We start from the raw sequence: 11,627 nt of genomic DNA on the forward strand, positions 1-11,627 counted from the left end.
AAATGTACATTATCAAAAGAACAAAAAGAACACACACACAATAAAGATTGATTTATACATTTTAATTTAGAGTGATGGGGTACAGGTTTTTGGGGGGCACTAATATCCTGCGACACAAGCAAGCATTACATTGATAGGTGAAGACTGGTTTCATTGGATGGTAGGGTTGATGATCTTGCCCATGAACAGAATACTATCAGTTTCACGATCAACAATGAGGACCATAAATGGACGGTCAAATTTCAGGACGTAGGTAGGGCGGAAGGACATGGGTACTAAGGTCAGACCTGTAGCAGCTGCAGCGGTCGCTCCGGCCTCATCCACATCCAGGGTGGCCTGGTGCACAACCTTCAGACAACCACACAAAACAGTCAGTCAAGATTAGATTCTGGCTTCCGGGATGAGTAAAATATACAAACTGTAATCAGTTCATAACATGCAGTATAGTATGTTTTAATGATTAACTTAACAAAATAACCGCTTTTAGTTCAATTTACTATGTCTTTTTAAATCCACCGAGAGCATTCCCTTCTTACCTTAGAGACAGTCAACTTCTGGTCCTCCGATATTCCACTGAAGTCAGCTGTGGTGGTACTAAATATGTCTGGCATTCCCATCTCATTTAGAACATCCTTGAGGGAGTATGTTGTTGCGATGGACAGCTTGGGAAGAAACACGTTGTACTTCCTGAAAACAAACACATATATTAGAATGCAACACCAGCCTACTGCTGCTGCTCCTACCAGGCAGAGCATGAAACTGATGATGACAAAGATGAAGATGATAGGTTTTTGACTTATAGGCCTAAATATGGGACTTTGTACGGTCATACCTGGCTGTCATCCATCTTTGCCACTTGGTGACATGGTCCTTGCATATGACCTTCTCTAGAGTGGCCAGCCCGTCCTCGGGCAGTGCCAGCATCATGGACACAGACTTGTTGTAGTTCAGCTGCAGTATACTGGTGGAAATCTCCTGGTCATAGTAGACTTCAAACTTCTTCTCCACATTCATCATCTGGACCTGGACGGTGGTCTGGTTGTCTACATGGAAGGTGTCTTCCTTAGTATCTTTAGGGTCGAATGGAACCGCCCACTTTCCTTTAGGATGAGAAAAAACAGAAAATAGTATTGATTAATTTATAATATGTATTAATAGTAAACAGTACTAATAAACTAGCCATTTACACTTACCTTTGAAGTATATGTAGCTGAGCAGGTACATGACAGTGGTTGGTTCCAGGTCTTTGACCAGCTTGTCTATTTTGCCATGTGTCTTCTCTCCCACGTATTTGTTGATTATGTCAGTGGTCTCAGCGGTCTTGGTGAAGTCAACATTGAGGCCCTCGGAGAGGTAGAACTTCTTCATGTCCTCCAGGAACTCTGGGCGTGGCTTGAAGGTGTTCTGCAGGAACAGAGCACTTCCTGTGGACAGGTCCACGCCAGGCTTCTGGTTGAGCTTGGTGAGGATGGTGTTAAAGGCCTGGTCCACGTCTGCCTGGGTGAGCATTGAGCTGTTGAAGCCCAGGCCACTGAACAGCTGCTGGTGAGTCTGGCCCCGGGCCCCCACAGACAGAGCGGCCAGGGCCAGGGACACACTCAGCGGGGAGAAGAACACATTCTTGCCTTGGGAGTCTGGCTGGGCCGCCAGGTGCTTGTAGAGGCGGAACGCAAACTCGTCATTGCCTCGGCTCACTGGGAGACTGTTGGAGACATGGGTCTTGGGGTGGTGATGATGATGATGGCTGTGGTCTTTGCCACGTGGGTGGGGATGGTCATGACCCTCACCGTGGTGGTGGTCACCTCTACCTAAGCAGAGCATCGCCGATACGATCCACACACACAGGGCTGTCCGCATCATGGTAACTACCACAAAGAAGTGTTGCATTCAGTTTGAAATTTGGAACACAAATTATGCAATATTTACCTTATTTCATACTACATCTACAGTGACAGGAGCTAGTGTTTTGTTGCCCAAGTCAGCATGGTAATTTCACAGACTATGAAAGCGCAAAATAGTTGAAGATATGGTTATTTGAATGTTGTTACACACTGCCCAGTAGGACCAGTAAAAGTGTCCCAGAGTATAGAGATATGTAGTAGTAGCACAGTAGCCTACTCACCCTCCCAAACCAAATAGCAGAGAAAATCGATCTGAGTCACTGTGCTCCATATCGCTTGTTAGCTCGTTAGCGATTAACAACATCGCTATCTAACATCTGCATGTTTAGAATATCTCAGCATGCTGATAGAACATGATGACCAAGGACCCCAATTGAAATAAGCCAGTGGCTTTCTTGGGTTTTTATCCTTTTAGTTGACCTTGTATGTAATATGTACTTTCATGTACCTACTTCTGCAAACATTCTAATAAAGTTTTCAATCAATCAATCAATGAGCATGCTAAAAACATAACTAGGATCACACAGCCCTTGCTTTTGAACAGTTCTCCCTAAAACTTACAAGACACCAGCACTCACCGAGTACAAAGCAGGAGGGCAGGTGAATCCAATTAACAAATTATAAGTATTTAGTGATGCTAAAACGTGTTGTTTTGTTATATTGAATGGGCTCTTCCAACACTTTCTTTCTCATACGAAATATGAGAGGAAAAAGAAAACAAAGCAAAGCCTATTTTGAACACCTGTCACTTCATAATAATAAAAAATAAATAAAGATATAGGCCTACAGCAATTCATGAAGTCAAGTTACTCAAACAACAACATAGGTCTACATATAGTAAATGTTAAGTCTGAGTAAATCCGTGGTATACTTTATCACACAACATGTGTAGTGTTAAAACTAGAACCATGGCTGTCTCCAGGAATTTACACTTCTAAAAGTTGAATATAAAAGAAATTGGCAAAATATGAACAGACAACATAGAGCTGAGGTAGAGCCAGTAAGACGAGTAAAAGTGTCCCAGTATAAAGATATGGAGCAGCACAGGACTCACCCTCCCAGTCCAGGTAACGGTTTAAGGTTCCCTTTCCAAAAAGACGCGTCTATATACTGAGAAGCGGATTGATTGTCTTTCCGGGTTTGGCATCGATCAGGGCAGGGGACTGAAGTTGAACTTTGACGTTTGTTTAGATATCGGACTGGCCCCCTTATTTGCTCTGTGTAATAATTACTGAACTGAAGTGCAAACTACAGAACAGTCCAAATTTAACATGACACGTCGTGACGTTAGAATTATAAGGTCCATTTTTGTCAAAATTGAGTTTTTTTACATAATCTGATCCATTAGGTGTTTATTAATGCCTGTGTGGTGTTATTTTTAAAATGTTGACATTTTTAAGTTAGTCATTCATAAAATACAAAGGTTCCATCTCACAAAACATAATGGAATGTAAAAACGTTGACGCTCAATATCTCTGAACTACCCTAAACGGAGATTGAACCTTATAATTCTTCACGACATGTTTTTTTTCTTCAATGCGTATCTATCTAGCCTGGTTTATATCGACACTTGTAGTTAAATCAGGCAAATCAAACAAGCCATTATGTCATCTTTCACCCTTTTAAATAGTTATGGGAAAGCCCATTGATGGTTGCCAGGTCATTTCTCATACAGAAGAGTTTGATCTCCAAGTGATTGATTGATTGATTGAAAACTTTATTAGAAGATTTGCAGAAGTAGGTACATGAAAGTACATATTACATACAAGGTAAACTAACAGGATAAAAACCCAAGAAAGCCACTGGCTTATTTCAATTGGGGTCCTTGATTCTCAATTCATCGTTACATGTAAGACAGACAAAAAAACTAGTACTATCTACAAGATAATACAGACAAATAACTATTACTATCTACAAGATAAACATACATCCATCATGGGAAGAACAATACAAAACATAAGGTATGTACAGCGGGTAGGACAGGTGGGGACATACACCACAGGTGGGGGCGGGGGACAAAACACAAAGTATGTACAGTGGGTAGTTCGGGTCTTTTAATCTGATTTTTGATTTAGAGGATTTTGATGGGGAGAAGCTCCTCAAATACTGCAAACAACTTCCTCTCGTGTAGAGGTTTGGATGTGCGAGAGGGACACCGGAGTCCCACAAGACTGGAGGGCTCATTCTCCAGGTGCCATGAGGTGCGTTCGTAAATATGCTCTGAGAGCGCCGGAGCGCACCCGGGGGTTCGGAAATTCAAAGCGCTCAGAGCGTCCCCCGTTCGAAAATTCAGAGCACTGTGCTCTGGTTTGTCCGTGCGCCTGCCGCCTGAACATTCCAATCTAAAAATGTTAAGAGTAAAAGTCATTGCAAAATGTTATGGTTGCGGCTTCATTGGTACTCTATTATTCAACACGCATATCTACCTGTAACAAAACAGGCCATAATCATGTTTATGCATGGGATGAATTAAAATTCATGAATTTTAAAAGGTGGAAATGGCAACTTTAGTTAACAAACTCGAATTTACACACAAAAAAACGTGTAGGCTATCTACTGTCAGCATCACTAAAGTTAGCAACAGAAAGCTAGTTAACGTTTATGTTAACACGATCATGTAAAATTGTTGGCCACCAGCGAAATGATGGTAATGTTAGCGTTGGTGTCCACCAACATGTTTATAATTCGTTTGTAAAGACTTTTAACTGACCGTTCCTAAATTAACAGATTTCAGAGCGCTCTATGACGTTGAAACTAGAGCAGATTTCCAGAGCGTATTTACGAATGCACCCAAGGTGTTTCTGAGGGTCCACCAGTCCGCTGCTCTTAATCCCAGATGGACCGGGCCCCAGCACACACACACCATCCTACTGGTATGGGACACCATGGTGAAGATTGCAGGTGGGAAAATCTGGATCCATGTGGGCCCAGCCGGTAGAGTCGGCATCTAATGTTCGCAAGTTCGGCATCTCGCCTCGGTTCGAATCCCTGCTGGCCACGTGTCGAAGTGTCCTTGAGGGAGGCATTGAACCCCCAATTGCTCCAGCGTCGCCTTCAATGGCTCTGACACTTGCCTAAATACATAAATACATTTTGTTTTACTATGTGCAATGACAAAGCTTGAATGCCTTTCCCAGGTGATTTTGCACCAGCACACACAGAGCCAAGAGAAACTAACACATAAGCAGAGAAGCAGGTCCCATTGCAAGCGAGGTCCCATCTGACAGCTGCTATAATAGCAACAGTACCGTCATGGACATACTGGATATCCCTAAGTATAGTATGGGTAGCAACTATGAAGACACAGGAGTCCACTAGAAACACACCAGGGCTTATTCCAGTGGTGTGATAGAAATGGTGAACGACTGACAACCATTTTTTTGATCAAAAAAGGAAGGCACGTTGTGAGTGGCAGGGCACATTGTGAATACACACACCGGAAGGCACAGTCCAGCATGTCCACGGCCAGCTGGCCAAACTCCCTGAGCGACGACACATACACAGACACATTCCATAGACAAACATAAACGCTACACACACACACACACACACACACACACACACACACACACACACACACACACACACACACACACACACACACACACACACACACACACTACAGATTGATTTAAGATTTTAATTTGGGATGATAGGGTACAGGTTTTTTGGGGCACTAATTTCCTGTAACACAGTTCACTGGTTGGTAGGGTTGGTGATCTTGCCCATGAACAGAATACTATTGGTGTCGCGGTCAAGAATGAGGACCATGAATGGACGATCAAACTTCAGAGTGCGGGGTCTGAAGATCCACTGTAAGGTCACACTTGTAGCAGCTGCAGCGGTCGCTCCAGCCTCATCCACATCCAGGGAGGCCTGGTGAACAACCTTCAGACAACCACACAACAGTCAGTCAGGATTAGATCATGGGTTCAGAGATAAGTACCATGTAAAAGATGTAGTCAGTTCAGATGTCCATAACATGCAGTAATGATGATCTTAGAAAATAACATGTTACTATCTTGTATGTACAATTTTCAACCATGTATTTTTAAATCCACTGAGAGCATTTCCTTCTTACCTCAGAGACAGACAACCTCTGGTCCTCTGATATTCCACTGAAGTCAGCTGCGGTACTGAATATGTCTGGCATTCCCATCCCATTTAGGACATTGTTGAGGGAGTATGTTGTTGTGATGGACAGCTTGGGAAGATATATACTGTAATCCCTGAAAACGAACACAGACATTTGCATGAAGTAGAAGGAACACCAAGGCGCTACTGCTCCTACCACACACATGATGATGAACGTGACAGCGAAAACACACTGCAAACGCACATGCGCTGCTGAGGTTGACGCTTGCTGTGTGTTTTTGCTGTAATGGTGTAGATGAGAGAGATGTGACTCAGGCCTAAATATGTGACTTTGTAGGGTTATTACCTGGCCTTCAATTTTCTGTGCCACTTGATGAGATGGTCCATGCATATGACCTCCTCTAGACTGGCCAGCCCTTGCTCAGGTAGTGCCAGCATCATGGACACAGACTCATTGTAGTACAGATGCAGGATATTGGTGGAAATCTCCTGGTCATAGTAGACATCAAACTTCTTCTCCACATTCATCATCTGGACCTGGACCGTGGTCTGGTTGTCTACATGGAAGGTGCCTTCTTTGGTGTCTTCAGGGTCGAATGGAACCGCCCATTTCCCTTTAGGATGAGAAAAAACAAAATATTATTGATGAATTTATTGCTTGACTTGGCCAGAGGCAAAGAAAGCAACCCAAGACCGGCAATGTTGGAAAACATTAGTACAGGACCTGTGTTCCTCCAAGAACATAGAGGATTAAGTAAGTATGACGTTTGTTCTTAGTTCATGTTCAACAGTAACAATCCTAGTAACAATTCTAGTAAACTAAGCCATTTATAAATCTTACCTTTGAAATATATGTAGCTGAGCAGGTACATGATAGTGGTTGGGTCCAGGTCTTTGACCAGCTTGTCTATTTTGCCATGTGTCTTCTCTCCCACGTATTTGTTGATTATGTCAGTGGTCTCAGTGGTGTTGGTGAAGTCAACATTGAGGCCCTCGGAGAGGTAGAACTTCTTCAGGTCCTCCAGGAACTCTGGGCGTGGCTTGAAGGTGTTCTGCAGGAACAGAGCACTTCCTGCGGACAGGTCCACGCCAGGCTTCTGGTTGAGCTTGGTGAGGATGGTGTTAAAGGCCTGGTCCACGTCTGCCTGGGTGAGCATTGAGCTGTTGAAGCCCAGGCCACTGAACAGCTGCTGGTGAGTCTGGCCCCGGGCCCCCACAGACAGAGCGGCCAGGGCCAGGGACACACTTAGCGGGGAGAAGAACACATTCTTGCCTTGGGAGTCTGGCTGGGCCACCAGGTGCTTGTAGAGGCGGAACGCAAAATCCCCATTGCCTTGGGTCACTGGGAGACTGTCGTTTTGGGGCTGGGGATGGTGATCATGACTGTGACGGTGACCTTTGCCACGTGGGTGGGAGTGGTCGTGACCGTGACCGTGGTGGTCAGCTCTACCTGAGCAGAGCACTGCCGATACGACCCACACACACAAGGCTGTCCTCATCATGGTAACTATCGCAAATAAGCATTTGCATTGTCAAATACATTACGATCAAGCAACATTAAGCTTATTTCATACCATATAAATCAAGATGGACTAATTCACACACTCAAATACCTCAAACAACATAAATATGAATCTGTTAACTCAAAGCTGTTGGTATATTGTATCACACTTTGCAGCATTTCTACTGTTAAAGCCAGAGTTGTCAACAATTGTTTAAGTTTCATACTAAAAAAAGACACAGCATTAAGAGATAACCTATACATAGCTGATTAGTGTGCCAGTGAGACCAGCATGACCAGTAAATGTGTCCCAGTGTAGAATGCATAGAAGCACAGTACTCACCTTCCCAGTCCAACTTAAGGGTCCTATCTCTAACACCCATCTACTGTATATACTGAGGAGATGACCTGGATTTGGCACTAATCAGGGGGCCTGGATTTGGCATTGATCAGGGGGATTGGACTTTGATAGTTTGTTTTGGTACCGAAGCTGGCCCCCATATTTGCTCTGTGCTTCATTGGTACTCTATTATTCAACAAGCATCTACATGTAACAAAACAGGTCATAATCATGTTTATGCATGGGATGAATTAAAATTCATGAATTTTAAAAGATGGAAATGACAACTTTAGTTAACAAACTCGAATTTACAAAAAAAAACGTGTAGGCTATCTACTGTCAGCATCACTAAAGTTAGCAACAGAAAGCTAGTTAGCGTTAATGTTAACACGATCATGTAAAATTGTTGGCCACCAGCGAAATGATGGTAATGTTAGCGTTGGTGTGTCCACCAACATGTTTATAATTAGTTTGTAAAGACTTTTAACTGACCGTTCCTAAATTAACTGATTTCAGAGCGCTCTATGACGTTGAAACTAGAGCAGATTTCCAGAGCATATTTACGAATGCACCCAAGGTGTTTCTGAGGGTCCACCAGCCCGCTGCTCTTAATCCCAGATGGACCGGGCGGCGAGCCCCAGCACACACACACCATCCTACTGGTATGGGACACCACGGTGAAGATTGCAGGTGGGAAATTCTGGATCCATGTGGGCCCAGCCGGTAGAGTCGGCATCTAATGTTCGCAAGTTCGGCATCTCGCCTCGGTTCGAATCCCTGCAGGCCACGTGTCGAAGTGTCCTTGAGGGAGGCATTGAACCCCCAATTGCTCCAGGGTCGCCTTCAATGGCTCTGACACTTGCCTAGAGCATAAATACATTTAGTTGTACTATGTGCAAATGACAAAGCTTGAGTCCCTTTCCCAGGTGATTTTGCACCAGCACACACAGAGCCAAGAGAAACTAACAAATAAACAGAGAAGCAGGTCCCATTGCAAGCGAGGTCCCATCTGACAGCTGCTATAATAGCAACAGTACCATCATGGACATACTGGATATCCCTAAGTATAGTATGGGTAGCAACTATGAAGACACAGGAGTCCACTAGAAACGCACCAGGGCTTATTCCAGTGGTGTGATAGAAATGGTGAACGACTGACAACCATTTTTTTAATCAAAAAAGGAAGGCACGTTGTGAGTGGCAGGGCACATTGTGAATACACACACGGGAAGGCACAGTCCAGCATGTCCACGGCCAGCTGGCCAAACTCCCTGAGCGACGACACATACACAGAGACATTCCATAGACAAACATAAACGCTACACACACACACACACACACACACACACACACACACACACACACACACACACACACACACACACTACAGATTGATTTAAGATTTTAATTTGGGATGATGGGGTACAGGTTTTTTGGGGCACTAATTTCCTGTAACACAGTTCACTGGTTGGTAGGGTTGGTGATCTTGCCCATGAACAGAATACTATTGGTGTCGCGGTCAAGAATGAGGACCATGAATGGACGATCAAACTTCAGAGTGCGGGGTCTTAACAAGATCCTCTGTAAGGTCACACTTGTAGCAGCTGCAGCGGTCGCTCCAGCCTCATCCACATCCAGGGAGGCCTGGTGAACAACCTTCAGACAACCACACAACAGTCAATCAGGATTAGATCATGGGTTCAGAGATAAGTACCATGTGAAAGATGTAGTCAGTTCAGATGTCCATAACATGCAGTAATGATGATCTTAGAAAATAACATGTTACTATCTTGTATGTACAAATTTCAACCATGTATTTTTAAATCCACTGAGAGCATTTCCTTCTTACCTCAGAGACAGACAACCTCTGGTCCTCTGATATTCCACTGAAGTCAGCTGCGGTACTGAATATGTCTGGCATTCCCATCCCATTTAGGACATTGTTGAGGGAGTATGTTGTTGTGATGGACAGCTTGGGAAGATATATACTGTAATCCCTGAAAACGAACACAGACATTTGCATGAAGTAGAAGGAACACCAAGGCGCTACTTGCTCCTACCACACACATGATGATGAACGTGACAGCGAAAACACACTGCAAACGCACATGCGCTGCTGAGGTTGAAGCTTGCTGTGTGTTTTTGCTGTAATGGTGTAGATGAGAGAGATGTGACTCAGGCCTAAATATGTGACTTTGTAGGGTTATTACCTGGCCTTCAATTTTCTGTGCCACTTGATGAGATGGTCCATGCATATGACCTCCTCAAGACTGGCCAGCCCTTGCTCAGGTAGTGCCAGCATCATGGACACAGACTCATTGTAGTACAGATGCAGGATATTGGTGGAAATCTCCTGGTCATAGTAGACATCAAACTTCTTCTCCACAGTCATCATCTGGACCTGGACCGTGGTCTGGTTGTCTACATGGAAGGTGCCTTCTTTGGTGTCTTCAGGGTCGAATGGAACCGCCCATTTCCCTTTAGGATGAGAAAAAACGAAATATTATTGATTAATTTATTGAGGCAAAGAAAGCAACCCAAGACCGGCAATGTTGGAAAACATTAGTACAGGACCTGTGTTCCTCCAAGAACAAAGAGGTAAGTATGACGTTTGTTCATAGTTCATGTTCAACAGTAACAATCCTAGTAACAATTCTAGTAAACTAAGCCATTTATAAATCTTACCTTTGAAGTATATGTAGCTGAGCAGGTACATGACAGTGGTTGGGTCCAGGTCTTTGACCAGCTTGTCTATTTTGCCATGTGTCTTCTCCCCCACATATTTGTTGATTATGTCAGTGGTCTCAGTGGTATTGGTGAAGTCAACATTGAGGCCCTCGGAGAGGTAGAACTTCTTCAGGTCCTCCAGGAACTCTGGGCGTGGCTTGAAGGTGTTCTGCAGGAACAGAGCACTTCCTGCGGACAGGTCCACGCCAGGCTTCTGGTTGAGCTTGGTGAGGATGGTGTTAAAGGCCTGGTCCACGTCTGCCTGGGTGAGCATTGAGCTGTTGAAGCCCAGGCCACTGAACAGCTGCTGGTGAGTCTGGCCCCTGGCCCCCACAGACAGAGCGGCCAGGGCCAGGGACACACTCAGCGGGGAGAAGAACACATTCTTGCCTTGGGAGTCTGGCTGGGCCACCAGGTGCTTGTAGAGGCGGAACGCAAACTCCCCATTGCCTTGGGTCACTGGGAGACTGTCGTTTTGGGGCTGGGGATGGTGATCATGACTGTGACGGTGACCTTTGCCACGTGGGTGGGAGTGGTCGTGACCGTGGTCGTGACCGTGACCGTGGTGGTCACCGTGGTGGTCAGCTCTACCTGAGCAGAGCACTGCCGATACGACCCACACACACAGGGCTGTCCGCATCATGGTAACTACCGCAAATAAGCATTTGCATTGTCAAATACATTACGATCAAGCAACATTAAGCTTATTTCATACCATATAAATCAAGATGGACTAATTCACACACTCAAATACCTCAAACAACATAAATATGAATATCTTAACTCAAAGCTGTTGGTATATTGTATCACACTTTGCAGCATTTCTACTGTTAAAGCCAGAGTTGTCAACAATGTTTTAAGTTTCATACTAAAACAAGACACAGCATTAAGAGATAACCTATACATAGCTGATTAGTGTGCCAGTGAGACCAGCATGACCAGTAAATGTGTCCCAGTGTAGAATGCATAGAAGCACAGTACTCACCCTCCCAGTCCAACTTAGAGCTCCTATCTCAAACACCCATCTACTGTATATACTGAGGAGATGACCTGGATTTGGCAC

At 44.4% G+C, this 11,627-nt stretch overlaps 2 protein-coding genes across 2 annotated transcripts; both read right to left on the reverse strand.

Moving 5' to 3' along the window:
* Window positions 1-47: 47 nt before the first annotated feature.
* LOC308157715 (uncharacterized protein) lies at window positions 48-7,898 on the reverse strand. Its single transcript, XM_080531323.1, has 10 exons — window positions 7,841-7,898; window positions 6,838-7,503; window positions 6,343-6,610; window positions 5,983-6,130; window positions 5,602-5,789; window positions 5,322-5,383; window positions 1,194-1,865; window positions 833-1,100; window positions 537-687; window positions 48-348 (listed from the first exon to the last, which is right to left on the reverse strand). The coding sequence occupies exons 1-10, from the start codon at window positions 7,878-7,880 to the stop codon at window positions 151-153; spliced, it is 2,661 nt and encodes an 886-aa protein (XP_080387449.1). The 5' UTR covers window positions 7,881-7,898; the 3' UTR covers window positions 48-150.
* A 1,330-nt stretch (window positions 7,899-9,228) lies between these two features.
* Window positions 9,229-11,610, reverse strand: LOC308158722 (alpha-1-antitrypsin-like). The gene is made up of 5 exons (XM_080532414.1): window positions 11,550-11,610; window positions 10,523-11,212; window positions 10,048-10,315; window positions 9,687-9,834; window positions 9,229-9,493 (listed from the first exon to the last, which is right to left on the reverse strand). Exons 2-5 carry the CDS (start codon window positions 11,205-11,207, stop codon window positions 9,299-9,301), a joined length of 1,296 nt encoding a protein of 431 aa, XP_080388540.1. The 5' UTR covers window positions 11,208-11,212; window positions 11,550-11,610; the 3' UTR covers window positions 9,229-9,298.
* Between the last annotated feature and the right edge of the window lie 17 nt (window positions 11,611-11,627).

This window comes from Nansenia antarctica (genome assembly GCF_963989245.1).
Source record: "Nansenia antarctica genome assembly, chromosome: 5".
In the NCBI taxonomy this organism is placed as follows: domain Eukaryota; kingdom Metazoa; phylum Chordata; class Actinopteri; order Argentiniformes; family Microstomatidae; genus Nansenia; species Nansenia antarctica.

What these genes read in the sequence shown, in the direction of transcription:
- LOC308157715 (XM_080531323.1), bottom strand. Translation starts at nt 7,880, where the DNA reads ATGGGTGTTAGAGATAGGACCCTTAAGTTGGACTGGGAAG. An exon ending in CACAGAAAATTGAAGGCCAG is followed by an intron (nt 6,131 to 6,342) that starts GTAATAACCCTA and finishes GTTCGTTTTCAG; the next exon opens with GGATTACAGTATATATCTTC. An exon ending in CAGCTACATATACTTCAAAG is followed by an intron (nt 1,101 to 1,193) that starts GTAAGTGTAAAT and finishes CTCATCCTAAAG; the next exon opens with GAAAGTGGGCGGTTCCATTC.
- LOC308158722 (XM_080532414.1), bottom strand. Translation starts at nt 11,207, where the DNA reads ATGATGCGGACAGCCCTGTGTGTGTGGGTCGTATCGGCAGTGCTCTGC. An exon ending in CAGCTACATATACTTCAAAG is followed by an intron (nt 10,316 to 10,522) that starts GTAAGATTTATA and finishes CTCATCCTAAAG; the next exon opens with GGAAATGGGCGGTTCCATTC. An exon ending in CACAGAAAATTGAAGGCCAG is followed by an intron (nt 9,835 to 10,047) that starts GTAATAACCCTA and finishes GTTCGTTTTCAG; the next exon opens with GGATTACAGTATATATCTTC.